The sequence below is a fragment of the Peromyscus californicus genome, unplaced genomic scaffold (genome assembly GCF_007827085.1).
Source record: "Peromyscus californicus insignis strain IS unplaced genomic scaffold, ASM782708v3 Scaffold_23__1_contigs__length_62951481, whole genome shotgun sequence".
Lineage (NCBI taxonomy): Eukaryota > Metazoa > Chordata > Mammalia > Rodentia > Cricetidae > Peromyscus > Peromyscus californicus.
In genome coordinates this window covers 31861729-31876825 of record NW_026294534.1, presented here as the reverse complement: position 1 = coordinate 31876825, position 15097 = coordinate 31861729, and the positions used below count along the sequence as shown (strand labels likewise).

The window sequence follows — 15097 nt, the reverse complement described above, 5'->3', positions numbered from 1 at the left end:
AATATAAATGGGAAGTTATAAAATCATTCTAGAGAAGGCAGTCATCAATATTTGAACTGAATTTCTTCCTTTGTTCAACGTGAGAGTTCATCTCACTTTTCCTGCTGGGACAGACCTTCATGTTGGGTTTCTAGAACCATTTCCCCGATCTGCAGTCGCCAATCACTATAGAAAGTCTGTCATTCATTCATGAATCTTGCTCAGTTGTGTTGGGTTGCAGACCAGGATCTAGGTCATAATTAATGCCCACAGTATTAATTCAAAGTGCACCGATTCCCACACTTTTATCCACCGACTCGTGCTTACCCACTATCGTGGGAAGCCAGCAGCAAGTAAGTTTTCTGCCTCGAGCTTGGTGGCTGGCATTCTCATGAGGGCACACACTCAGTAATGAAGGCTTCCCTGTGGGTGAGGCGGGGCTATTCACAGTTCCCTGCCCAAGAACTTGCTGCTGAACCACGAAACGGCAAGACAGGAAAACGTTGACACATTTCATGGCTACCCCTAGAGACTCTCACACTTGGACACCTATTATAAGCACCTCTGGAATAATTTTCCATTCAAATTGCCTTCTTTAGGAAACCTGTACAGTGATTCTCAAAGATGTAGCAGAGAATGACCGTATTATTCAATAATTCCATTCCTAGGTAGCCTAAAAGAACTTACACCCAGGATGCAAATAGGTGTTTGTACACACTGTTGATTGGCAGAATTATTCATAATAGCTAAAATAGGCAGAAACAACTCAAATACCCATTGACAAACAGAATGGAGTATATACATACGATGGCATATTATCCAGTCTTTAAAAATGAAATTCTGTCCCATGCTACCACATGGATAAGCTTTGAAGACATTACACTAATGAAGTAAACCAGGAACAGAGGGTCAAAGAGCATGTGCTGCCTCTCAGAGGAGGTCGCTAGCATGGTCAGACTCGGAGTCAGAAAGCTGAATGGTGATTGTGAAGGGCGGGGCTATTATTGTCTAAGAGGTACAGACACTCAAGTTGGGAGTTTATTCTAGAGATGGCTGATGGTCATGGGTACCACAATTCGGATGTACTTAGTACCACTGAACTGTGCACTTCGAAATGGTTGATACAGTGGATTTTTATGCTATCTATACTTAACCACAGTGAAAAACAAAAAAACTGCCTACTTCAGAGTCTATTCTCAACCACAAATAAGTGAATGGTTAATGCTGGCTGAAGTTTTCTCTCTTACCCTGGGATTGCTTCCCAGGGTAATAAACTGAGAAACACAGCCAGACATCTGCACTGGTGAGGAGGCCCATTCATGAGCCTGCCCGGGGTTCTCAGTGCCGGAGAATCGAAAGAATGCCCAGGCAAAGTGGCAAGTGCTCCCCCCCACCCCCCGTGACCTTTTCCAGTCAATGGGAAAGAAACTATGCTCAGCACATTCTTCAGAAGGGTTGGGACAAGGAAAGGAAGGAATTGAAACATATTTTAGGAAGTCATTTTCAAAATGTAAATTAAGTAACGATTTCAGTACTTTTAAGGGAAGATTTAGAACTACAGAAATGAGTGTGGGGGTGTCTGGACAGTGCTGATTCAGGCAGAGTGCTTCCTGCAAATACATCTATTTTTTCAGTGATGACTTTTATAGGTATACTGGTTCAAATAATTTACCCAGTCTGAATTGTAGTTATCATTATACTAGATGTTATTATTATACTGTATTGTCCTTTCAACTCTCAAATCACATCTAACGAACTCACCCAATTCTTTATTACACATTATTACATTTAAAGTCCAGAAGGAAAAGATCATCTATTTGCTACCCTAAAAATATAAGTGCATAAATATATGTAAGTAAATACTAATATAAGCTTGTTGATGAACATGAATAGCCAAATAATAAAAAGCTAATCTTCTCATGAAGGACTCTATGCTTCTGCTTTAAATGTCTACTGTTCTCACTAGGCTCAAACAAACTCAGTGGGTGTCCACCATGTATTCATTCATTCATTCTAGAAAGCTAATAGACTGAATCTTCCTGTGCGTTAGCTTTTCTTGCAGGAATGAGAACTAGCACTATGCATGCGCCAGACATGGTCACTGATGTGAAGTTCTTCTATATCTCATTTCCAGTTATTAAGAATTGGGTGATCCTGCTTCGAAACATTGTTCAGCTTTTCCTCTGCCCGACATGCGTATATTCTGGCCTTTCTCTCTTGCCTTTCCATCTCACCTGAAATTGAGACTTTCCCCTCACATTCACAACATTCTTGTTTTTTTTGTTGTTGTTGTTTAGGTATTTTGGAGGAGGACCGTGGGAGGGTGTGGTTGCTGTTGTTTTGAGATAGGGTCTTGCTAAGTTGCTCAGCCTGGCCTTGAACTTTCAATCTTCCTGTCTGTAATCCCCAATACTGGCAAATGTGCTTAGATGCTCATAGGCCCAGCCCCCAATCCCTTCCTGCCCTCCTTTTTACTTTATGTCACGACACTACGAGCCTCTAGCAGATGACATAATCACTTACTTGTCTTTCCCCAACTCAACTGTGAGCTTCAAGACTGTGATGTTTGATTTTTGTCAGCTTAACACAAGCCTAGACATATCTGGGAAGAGGAAGCTTAGTTGAGAAAAATGCCTCCGTTAGACTGGCCTGTATGCAAGTCTGCGGGGGTGTGGTCTTGACTGATGATTGATGGGTGATGGCTCAGATCCCTGTGGACGGTCCCACCGCTGGGCAGGTGGTTCTGAGTTGTATAAGAAAGCCATGAGGAGTAAGCCAGTCAGCAGCACTCCTCCACGCCCTCCGCTTCATTTCCTGCCTCCAGCTTCCTCCCTATACTTCCCTTGGTGATGCACAGTGACCTACAAGTACACTTGGGAACGAACCCTTTCTTCTCCGCCGAGCTGTTTTGGGGCATCGCGTTTTACAACAGCAATAGACCCTACCTCAGACAAAGACCAATCAATAGGTGTTTCTGAATGGATAAATCAAAACTGTTCAAGATTTATGGATGCTTAAAATGCATTCGATCCTTGGATTTTGAAGTTGCTCATTAAGGAATACGCATCTGAGAACTGGCAGTGGATCGATACCATTTCCCCCGCTCTGTATCTTAGTATTTTAAAATGTACCTACTTCTGAAACTAATTGTATTTCATGAAAAATAACGTTATAACGAAAGCCTTGGTTAACACACGCGGGTCTCTGCCCTTCATCTTTTCCTATTCCCTGGCCTCCCCGGAGAAGCCCTGGATAATTAGCAGTCAGGGTTAAGTACATAAACCCCTGACAGCTTTTCTTCCTAATGCATGTCACATGGGGTTGCCACTTAGCAATAAACTGGATCACACATTAGCCCTGCAATTCAGAGCAAGCTTGTGACTCTCAGTCAGAGACTCATAACTGAAATTGCTTTTTTTTTCCCTCCTCAATAACTGATATCAAGCATCTCTCATTATAGCTCAGCCAACTGGTTTTCAGCAGGCTGCCTCTCCCACTCAAGTACTGCTGATGTGAATTACATGGATTTTACGGATAGCCTTGAATACCATCTCTGAAAACCCAGTGAAAAGTCACTCTGCAGAGGAAGCTACCCACCTCTTGGTGACTGAGATAACCCATGGGCCCCCGAGGGGATTCAGGACATATTCCAGGGGATCAGGGACACAATCCGGTCTGGATTTTTCATTTGTTTTAGTGTTGGGGAAAAGCCCATGTCTCAGACAATCTGAGCACACGCTCTACCACAAAGCTAGGCTTCTAGTCCCTAGTCTGGCCTTTAAGTCACTTCATTCTCAAAACACACTTCAAATGCAATGAAAACCCATTTTAAATTTTTTTTTTTTTTTTTTTTTTTTTTTTTTTTTTTTTTTTTTTTTTTTTTTTTTTACAAAATGCACAAGAAACAAAAATGTAATTTTAGCTGCTTACAGGAGAAGAAAACAGTGAACATTTTCATTTTCTAAGTTTCACTGAATCACAAAAGATCTAAGTTTCTTGGACCTCCAGGAAGTCTTCATTCAGATTTTATTTCTATTGTAAGATGGTCCGGGAGACTTAAGAACGATTGCAAGCCATTTTAGGCTTTCAGCATTTTGTTTGAAAAGGCTTATAACAAGGGTTTTTTTTTTTTTGCCTGTGGGTTAGGGTTCTTTTACTGACAGACTTCCTGAGGGCATCCTGCTTCTCTTGGTGACCCTAGTGACGAAAGCCAAAGCGGTCATTAACAAGTAATTAATTGTACAGTCCACCTGGAAAGACATCTCAGGATGCCAGGGAGAAGCCTTAGCAAGGAACACAGCCCAGCCATGTCAGGAGGCACTTCATCTGCATTCTTAAATACAATCAACAGAGAATCTAAAATGAACTACCGGCAAGTGTGCGGAAGTGGTAAGATGACAAATCCAGCCAGCATTGATGCTTGCTCCAGAGTGTCTCTCAGACAAAAATGGAGTTTGGAGGACACGATGTTGGGAGGGAGATGTGATGAGGAGACTCCTGAGTCGGGGTTCAAGTGGGAGACAGGGTAGGGATGTATGGAATCAAGATATATTGTCTATGTGTGTGAAAGTTTCAATAATAAGTTAAAATTAAACGTGGATTTGTTGTTGTTGTTTTGTTTTTTTGAGACAGGGTTTCTCTGTGTAGCTTTGGAGCCTTTCCTAGAACTCACTCTGTAGACCAGGCTGGCCTGAAACACTCAGAGATCCACCTGCCTCTGCCTCCGAGTGCTGGGATTAAAGGTGTGCGCCACCACTGCCCGGCTAAATGTGGATTTTATGGCCCTTCTAAGCACCGGTATTTTAAATTCAAATTAAGAAAGGGCACATAACTGTGGCAAAAGTGTGGTTATAATTTTGAAAGGGCCATTGTCAAGAATCATAGCTGGTTTGTTGTTATCATATAGCTCTTAAGAAATTAAAGCCGTGGGGTATGATAGCACACACTTTTAATCCTAGGATTTGGGAGACGGGGAAGGAGAAAAGTGCATTTAGGCCAGGCTGACTTACATAGAGAGAGTCTGTTTCAAAATGGGAGGGAGGGAGGGAGGGAGGGAGGGAGGGTAGAGCAATCCAGGCAACAACCTACTTTACACTAACCCCTACCCTACCCCCTTCCCTGGTAACTTGCCCCTGTCCACTGTTAGCATAGGACTGTAAAAATCAAAATATATAAAGTCCCCTTAAAGGAATCAGGTTTTCAAATGGAATATCAAAATCCCCAGTCAATGATATTATGTGTCTGTGATTAACTGTCCTTAATATTTCTAAATAGTAATAGTGGAACTTAACACATAAAAAAGTGTCTTTCTAACCACCTTCGGAATATTGCTTTCTCATCAGACAGCAAGAGGAATCTATGTCACATTCTTACTCATCATTCTCCAGCTAGAGTAGAGAGTTATTTCTATAGTCACTATGGACTGAGCACTGTGATCTGAGGAGACCACTGAGCTCACCACTTTCTAAGGAAAGGAAGGCTGGGGGAAGTGATACAATTGTCAAAACACATGGAATTAACAAGAGGAATGATGAAACGCAACTTATAGTTCTCTGTGTGTGTGTGTCTCTCTGTCTCTTTCTCTGTCTCTGTCTCTGTTTCTGTCTCTGTCTGTCTCTCTCTCTCTGTGTATGTGTGTGTGTAGTGATAGAGACCAGAACTTAGGGCAACTTTGTACAACCCAGGCAAATGCTCTACCACTAAGCACACCCCCAGCCCACATTCTATCCTTCTGAAAAGGAAAATCACAAGATTTCCATAAAATAAAAATAAAAACAAAAACCAATAACAAACATTTCTTTGAGAACTCATCCTAACACATGCCATATATACTTATCTCTGAATAATGCTGTCTGCTTTTTAAATTTGTTTGTGTCTTAGTGGTGCCATTTTTCATCACAGAAGTCAAAAAAAGATCAAATGCCCACCAAGTGGTGGTGGTTCATGTCTTCAATCCCAGCATTTGGGAAGGAGGCAGAGGCAGGCAGATCTCCATGAGTTTGAGGCCAGCCTGGTCTACAAAGTGAGTTCCAGAACAGCCTGGACCATGACACAGAGAAACCCTGTCTCAAAAAACAAGACAAAACAAAACAAAAAACAACAAAATCAAATGCCCATGTTTCCTGGGCCACTTAGCTCCTTCCCCACCATGGGACAAAAAATCTCAGTTCCGATTGTTGATGTCTGTGCTTAGGCCTTTAATGGTGAGACCATCTTCACTGTAAGTGTGTACTGGGCACCGTGGCATCTCCAGCATGTGAGGGCTGGCCGCCAAGGCAGTGACTCCTTCAGAAGACCATCCTTTGGCATACTGTGAACTCTGCTTCAGCCACGCTTCTGTGAATTTCCTAAGATCTCCTCTTCTTTGGTCTTTGCATAGGCTCAGTGAATGACATTTATGAAATTTCCCTGCTCAGTTTCACAGACTAAATGAGGGTGGAGTAAAAGTGGTCCATGCCTCTTGGAAGCAGAAAGGAAGCTAGAACCACCACCCGGTTCACAGCGGGAGCAAGAACATCTGGTTATCATCTGACTGTGAGATATGCAGATGTAGTCAGCATCCCACAGTGACAGCATTGTGACTGCTGCGCTCTGTATTCATCTTTTCCCCTTCCTTACTGGTTATCCTTTCATGCGGGTACAGCCATCAATTCACAACTTCCTGGCAGTGCAGAGTTCCATTTCTGTCGCCCTAACACCTGGCTGCGGAGCTGGCAAGAGAAAGGAGGCGCCTTTTCCTCATGTTCAAGCTGGAAGAGGATGATCTGAGTATGCTTGTCCACATCTTGGCTTTTACGAAATATCTCTGTGAATTTCTACAAATCATCTCTGTGGAGGAAAAGACTTGGCAGGCAACCAGGGTTCAATGGCTGAACCTCCCTCAACTTTGGACAGCGATGACTCTATTCTAATCTTTTCACGCTCATGGGAAAAGGTCACGTACACACACACACACACACACACACACACACACACGCACCTCCTGCAGAGAGGATTACCTCAGTTTAGGGAACGAGCTTCTGGTAACGGGAAACACTTGTGAAATTGTCATGATACGGACGACAATCCCAAGAATATAGAGGCAAACTTTTGTACAACTTAATTAAAATTGAATTCTGATGGCTAAAGCATCTTCTCACATTCATTTGCATTTTTAGTTGGCTGCCCTTGTGTCAAAAAAACAGGAAGTCAAATAAAAATCATAGATAGATTAGTTCATTTAACACTTACAGATCGCCTTTATATGTTAAGAATGTCAACTGTTTTATTTATGGTATGTCCAATAAAAATTAACCGAATTATCCTGCCAATCGAAAGGCAAAGAGTGCTCGGATGCATTCATGGGGCCAAGAACAAAGCAAGTAGTTTTCTTTCTCCTTCTTACTCTGCCTAGAACCACTTATATTAAACTTAGATGGTGGCACAGATCCAGAATTTGAAACGTATCTTAAACTTTTGAATTGTGGGTTAAGACTTACGAAGATTTAAATTTTCAAAATATTTAACAATATCAAGAAAGAACTCACTAAGTATATTTGCATTATTTTAATATGAAGAATTTTAAAGTATAGTGGTATCAAATGTTTTATGTGTCTCAGTTTTTCACAGATGTTTCTATTTCATTTCAAACTATTCTGATACTTAAGGATGGTAACATCTGTATCACTAAATTGTCCCTCTGATCTTAAAAGACAGGCCATCTTAATGCCCTCAATGGTTTATAAAGTGAAAGTTTACTAACAACAAGAATAAATTAATTTTTTTTTGCATGGCTCAAATTATTTTCATTTTGGAAGGCAATTTAGAGTCTATCCAGTCTCTCTCCTTGAGATTGCAGTGGTCCTGGGCTCAGAAAAGGGCAGAACGTAACAGAATCTAAAATGAGGGCTGGTATATTTTATTTTGGGGGATATGTGTTTGTTTCTAAAGGAACAAAAAACAACATAACATTTTCTTAAACTGATCCTTAAATATGGGTCAATTTTGTTTATGTTTGGTTTTACTTATGTACTCATTTATTTAGGAGTTAACTGGGCATCCCAGGCTGGCCTGGAACCCAGTCTTCCTGACTCTGTCTCTCTAGTGCTGGGGTTATAGATATACACCACTACACTTGGTGTCTTCAAATTCTTAAGCATTCTCATTACATGCTATGAAATATAATAGGTTGCAATCATTGCTGAAGTGTGTGTGTGTGTGTGTGTGTGTGTGTATACATGTGTGCTAGTGTATGGAGCCCAGAGAACAAATTCAGAAGTCACTCCTCACTAGCTCTTTACTCTGTTTTTAAGGCAAGGACTCTTTCATAGGCGAGTTGACCAATCAGGCTAGCCAGGCTAGCCAGTGGCCTCCTGGGAACTAACTACCTGTCTCCATTTTCCCAGCACTGGGATCACCAGTGTGTTACCACATCCAGCTTTTTACATGGCTGTGGGGGGTCGAACTCATGTCTTCATGCATGCACAGCACATACTTTACTAACAGAGCTACTCCCTCAGCCCCAGAACATTCTATTGGTCTAGCTTCTAACTTACTCTAAAGGTCAGGCATCTGGTGTTTCACAAGATTTACATCCCGCCTACCAATTGTACTTTTCTAATAGAGTTTTGTCAGAACATATCTACTGAGTCATACATCGTAGATGACTACTTTGTCACTACAATAGCACAGCTGAGCAATTGCCACAGAGACCACGTGGCTGGGAAAGCCAGAGTATTTCCTCTAGAAAGCCTTCTAAAACTCTGAAAGCATTATGCCAAGGCTGACTTCCAGAACTCTGTTAACTCATGAAACAGCAACATGAATGTTCCAGGCTCGGTAAGCAACTGCAAAGAGCTGAGACGTTTGGTGAGCAGTTGGTGGGAAAGGAGATGTTAGGACACTTAACCAGAGCGGTAAGATCCACAGGTGACACCTCTACCAGGAAACTTCGGGAAGGACATAGAATGTTTAGCAAGTGCAGTGTTCAACTCTCCCTCTACATTCAGGACAGGGTTGGCCTACGCTACCTCTAAGCTTTGAGGACTGTTGTGGTTGCTTGAAATGACTTAAGGAAAACCACAAGGCAACTCAGGACTGGGAGTGTTTGATCCAGCCCTAACTGTCTGGTAGACAGCCAGGAAAATGTAGGGAATAGTATAGAAACCTGGGACTCCACTTGTCTTGGGCCAGTGTGAGACTCTTAAGCTTGTCAGTGGGAGATTTAGCAACCTGTAAGCAACATCAAGCTGCATGCATACTGCACCCCAAAATGGAATAAGCTTTTCTTCCTCTTAAGAATTGTCCAATTTAGGTGGACTTTGTTCAGTCATCCCTCCCCCCATTATGACCCAGTAGAAGATTGGAGGGGACAATTCACCCTACACTGGTTTGGGGTACATAAACAATAAAGTAAGACTATGTTCTCTTTAGAGAATATATTCTGTTTACCATCTTCTGCCTATGCATAAAAGGGCAAAAATACAACTTAAATCAGATGCATGATGAGTAGGGCCATGTGCAGTAGGGAAAAAAATGATTATTTAACTTAATTAACCAATCAAAATAGAGAACCACCCAAACTGCACTCTGTTGTAACCAGAGCCTCCCTCCTTCCATTATACCAGGAAATCACCATGGTCCCTTGAGTCTCTTCATTCATGCAGCCTGCTTGCTCTCTTGCAGAACACTTTGAATACAATTTGCTCACTCCTTTGCAATCTGTATGGGCTTTCAATTCATTCAAAAGGCCCGAAACCCAGAAAAGAGCTGGCCCAGATGCTTACCACTGGTAACAGTAGCACTTGCCTAAGGTCAAACTATGGCAGAGACACACTCGAGGCAAACAAGAGACCAAAATGGTTCAGCAAAGGTAAGTGGTCAGCTCTTACAATCATCTTAGGAGCTTTCAGTAGATTTGGAATTATAACATGATAAAAGGTTTAAAAACATGCAAATCTGTTTGAAATGTTAGCACTTGAGAGGAAAAAGTTTAACTGCCTTCTCCAACAAGCAATGTTTCTATACTAATGATCACGGTGGCTCTGTAATACACACACACACACACACACACACACACACACACACACACACACACACACACCAGGTCCAGCACATCCTCAAACCAACCATATCCAAGGCTGTAGACTCTCTTACCCCTCTAATTCTGCATCCTCAGTACACACTATTATATTTTTAAACCCTCGGAAGGTATATTACCATATAGAAAACAAGATGGCTAGCATTTGAATGGATCAAAGATGGGTAAGACAAAACAGAGACCAGGAATGGGGATAAGGGCATGAGGAAGAGAGAAGCAGATTGATGAGAGGCAGGAAAATGAGAGAAAGGAAGCATGGAGGGGGGGATATGATGAAAGAGTTTTATTTAACTAGCAAATCATATAAACATATTCTAGATGATCACCAGTGTAATAGCCCTATGAGACCTTTTATTGGCAGAATTGGAAGCAATTTTACCTGAAATACTTGACTCTTACACATTACTTCTATCTCTCATGTATTTCTGATATACGCACATTCCAAAAGAGAGGAGTTATTTTTGTAAAATACAAACACCAAGCAAAAATTGTGCTCACTGAGAAAGTGCCTGGAGAGCCACATACATGCACATTGTTAAATATAGAAACCAACCGTAATGAGAATCATTATCGTCAGTTTCCAAGGATACCAGGATAAGCACTACTCCTAAATTGCAGTTCATTCAGCAAAGGGCATGGAGTAATTTATATTCAGGGTCATCACTGGCTGACAGCAGATGTGGCAGGAGGGCCAGGGTAAATCACCCTGCTTGCTTAATTCTGGTTGTTACCTACTTCACTTTTAAGTCCCTGACCCCTCCTCTCCTTTGGTCCCAACCCTGGCCAATATTCAGAGGAGAAATTTGAGGAAAATGACTGTAAATAACAACTTCCAAGAGGAAAAAGAAAAAAAAAATCCCTAGAGGGCAAGCAGAAAGACCCGTGATTAATGCGAGAGTGAGGGTGGGGGCTGGCACTCTCATTTTCTTTGTGAAAAGCTGCAAGAGCTGGCTGTGTGCATCAGTCACATTGGTCGCCATCTTTCCCTGTGCCTAGAAGAGAACTGTACAGCTAACCTCAACTTCTCAGCCAACCAAGGTCAGGCAATGCGAGGCTTTTGGAGAATACCACTGATCAACTGCCATAGTCTCCAACATAAAACTCACCTTCATCTTGAATTTTTCCTTCTGGCCTTTAGGACCCAGACTTTTTACAATACCCATGTCCTTTGTTTTTTCGACAATCAAAATAGTTGAAACTGCTTTCTAACAACTTGGGGGGAGGGGATACTTCTGCCCCCTTTATTTGTTTGTGTTAGTCCATTTTCTGATTGCTTTTACTGTGGCAAGCATTTAGGTCACCACAGGTGGGCCCAGTGACAAGGAGCAGTGGGACCCTTTGTCAGGTAAATATCAATAAGAGGCCAGGGCATCTAGGAAACTGTCCTAGGTCAAATTGTCAATTATGAGAAGGGTGATTCAGATTTCACGGATAGCTTATCTTAAAATTATGAAAATGTAAATAAAAAGATGGCTGAGCTGCTGGGATGGTTCAGTGGGTAAAGTGTGTACAAGTGTAAGGTCCCCAGTTCAGACTCCCTCAAACCCACATAAGAGCTGGATGGGTGCAGGCCAGCAATCCCAGTTCTGGGAGGTGGAGACAGGTCCATCCTGGGGGCTTGCCAGCCTGCTAGTCTAGTGGAATGGTCAGCTACAGTTTCAGTGAGAGAGCCTGTCTCAAAAGGGAAATTAGAGACTGATTGAGGAAAACACCCAATCTTCACTCTGGCTTCCACACCCACCAGCATGGGTGAGTGAACAAACCTAAATACACATGCACATAAGCAAATACTACAAACACACAAACAAGAACAACGTGGTCCAGATATAATAGCGATTTTCTATTTAGGTCCTTGACCATCACCTGTCTATTCTATAGAATAAAACTTCCGATGGAGCATCCGGTACCTATGATGGAAGAAACACCATCTGTACCTTCAAATGCTTCCTCTTGATGGACACGAGCCATTATGCCAGGCTAAGCTTCTTAGCTTAATGTGATAATAAAGAACAAGCTGGCTATTTTGATAGTGAAGGCCTTCTAGGGCACTCTGCTTTTGCAACAAATGATACTGTTAACTGTTTCTCAGAAGTGAAGGAATAAAATACAACAAAGTTTCCCAATAGCTATATAGCACACACACTGTATATCAATAAACAAACTATTTACAGATGAACTGTTAATACAGGAGCTGTAGCTTCTTTAACATTCTTCCTATACATTATCCATGATTAAATATCACATATTTATAAGCATTGTTATGAAGATGTCAGTATAGCCCAATCTTTTTTTTTAAATCCAAACAAATTCACCTGATTTGGGTTTAAAAGGTTGTTTTTGAATCCAGTCAACAGAGTAATAATAGCAAATTTAAAGACTATATGAAATGGGAAGATAGTCTCAATTATTTTGAAAATTATGTCCAAATTATTCTGGTGTGTCATTTTTGACAGGATTTCTCATAGGACCAACATTTGGAGATAAGATGGCTTCAGACACAGTCTCGCATTTCAGGCCTGAAGCTTTGAAACTGCTCAACAGGGCCCCATTTACTCCTTTTTGTCCCATTCAAGGCTTGTGCTTATCGGGCAAACACATAGTAAGTTCAGTGGTTGAACATCCGACAAAATATTCACAAACCATTAGCAGAAAAGTCATCCCCTGTTGGAACATTTCTCCCTGATAACGTACATCAGGTTTTCACGAAACCTCTGAAGGCAGAAAGTTTGCATTAGACATCATAATTGTATTCCCTGCTTAATCTAATACTACTCAATCTAAAAAAAAAAAACTTCAGCGTTGAAAGTGCCCCACCCACCAATTCAGAAGCCTTATCTTGGAAAGGGGCCACTTGGCTCTCTGGATGTAAGAACCTCAGATGATGGGTTCCCCGCTCCACCGTCTATTACCCCAGCATCTAGATTACAGTACTATATTTCTCATGTCTCCGAAAAATACTTTCTAGTGGTTCACCCCCCTGCCTTTTTTTTTTTTTAATTAGAAAGTGTCTAATTATCAACCCTCAAACCCAAAACGCAGTTCCAACGCTAGTGAGCACTGCCACAATTTTTTTAAAAGTAGAGCTGCGGCCATCAGGAGAGAATCTGGCTCTGCCACCTGAGCCTAAGGCCAGCATTTCCCCGCGTGGGTCTGGCGCAGCTCTGATTCTTGGCCCAGCTTCCAGCCCTCTGGCCTCCAGCGCAGCTTCCCCGGCGGCCTCAGCTCTTCAGTGAGGCTGCAGACAAGCAAGAGACCACTGAGGTCCCAGGTTCTGTCCTGGCCAGCGAGGGGGTGTGGCTGGGGTGGTAGCGGCGAGCGAAAGGCAGCCAGGGGTGCTCTGGGCTGTGCGTCCTGGGGTGGAGGTGACCTGGTAACCCGAAAGCTGCTAGGGGAGGCGGAGGTAGTGATAGAGTGATGAGGGGTTTTGAGGAGCTGGCTGACCTCCTCTGTGTTGTGTCAGGGGGACAGGGGACGGACAGGGCAGGCATGCTGGCAGTGGGCAGCGCCCAGGGCGCCGGGGAGCCTGGAGGATGCGCAAAGTGGGAGCCATCGCGGAGCTGGGTAGCAGTCCCCGGACGGCAGGGGGCTGCGTGCGGGACTCGGGACGCGGCCACCTACTCACCTATGCACAGCTGGATCGCGTAGGCGTAGTAGGACCAGCCCAGCAGCAGGCTGATGAAAACCACCGGGATCCAGTAGAGCACCCGCCGGCACCGCCGCCGCACGCCGCCCGGGCCCGAGGGCGCCATCTTCCAGCCGCACACACCTGCCCAGCTCCTCCGCCGCCGCCGCCCGCGGGCCTGGCTCGGGGCCGGGCTTGGGGCTCCCGGAGCACCCGGCGGGACAGGCCCGGGGGCGGCGGCCGGCTGCGCTGCGGCCACTGCGGCCGCCGTGGCGCTAGCTCCCCATCCCGCGGCAGCGAGCGGGCGCCGCGGACTCCCGCTGCTCAGCCCGGCCGAGGCGGCGGCTCGGATGGGGGAGGACGAAGGCGATGAGGAGGCGGGAAGCTCCGCTCCGCCCCCGCCTGGTCCCCGCCCGGTCCCCGCCTCGCCGCCGCCTCCCACTGCGCGGCGGGCTGCGCCCTCCGGCGGGTGCCGGGGGCTCTGGGCTCGCACTCCCGCTGCGTCCCCGGACGCTCGGCTACCCTCGCTCCCTAGGCGCGGGCCAGCGCGGGCGCGCTCGAGGTGGCGACCCGGTGCCCAGCTTGGCCCTCCGGCCCCTGCGCTTGGCCCTGGATCGCGGGACTGCTATGGCTTAGGGTCGGTCACTCTCCCCAGCTGCAAGCCACTCCCAGGGCGCGGACCCGGATCGGAGGGGCCAAGCTGCGCAGAACCGCGAGTGGGAGGGGGGGTATGAGCGGCCCTGGGCCAGCTGCAAACCCACTCCTCACCTGCCCGGCTCAGGAAGGACTTGTGCCACTAAGTCCTTAAGCGCCCAGGCCCGCGTCCCTGAGTTCTATTTGGAAAATTCTCACTTCAACTTGTGGGTGCGGGTAAACCGGTAGAGAGCAGCCAACGTGCGGCCAGTTTCCAGAACAGACCAGCGAAATAATGGTGTTTGGGCATGAGGATGCCTACCAAGGTGCCCAGATCTTCACCAAGAAGGGGGTTGCCAGAGGCCACCTTCTGGCTGGAAGGAGCCGAGTGAGCAAGTTGCATTTTGCTTTCTGAATCCACTGACAGCTAGAGTTAGGCATGACAATTCTTTGCTGGGAGAAGATTCTCTTTTTTTGTGTGTGTTAAATTATTTAGTGACCATAAGAGCAAAGTTTACAGCTATCCTCTCCCAAGAGTCAGGCGATTCCTTCTCTGCATTCTGTCTCATTCCATCCAGCCTGACAATGTTTTGTCTTATGGTGGCAATTCTAAATTTAGCATAGAGTAGATTTTAAAGCGGTTGCTAAAACCACTGGAAGGGATCCTAAAAGTCGTTAGAACAAACACCCCACAGTTAACTGTTCGCGAATGGAAATAGCTACATGTTTCTGAGATCGCCCCGCCTATTAAATACATGATTAGTATGTGTAAGAGGCACCAGAAA

General features: G+C 44.5%; 1 protein-coding gene across 2 annotated transcripts in view; it reads right to left on the bottom strand.

The window, feature by feature from the left end:
- Zdhhc2 (zinc finger DHHC-type palmitoyltransferase 2) overlaps positions 1-13919 on the bottom strand; it is a 63671-nt gene extending 49752 nt beyond the window's left edge. For both annotated transcript variants that reach the window (XM_052752071.1, XM_052752073.1), the window contains exon 1: positions 13680-13919. In XM_052752071.1, coding sequence (XP_052608031.1) covers positions 13680-13806 — 127 coding nt within the window. In that variant the 5' untranslated portion in view covers positions 13807-13919. The remainder of the gene's footprint in view (positions 1-13679) is intronic.
- Positions 13920-15097: the final 1178 nt, after the last annotated feature.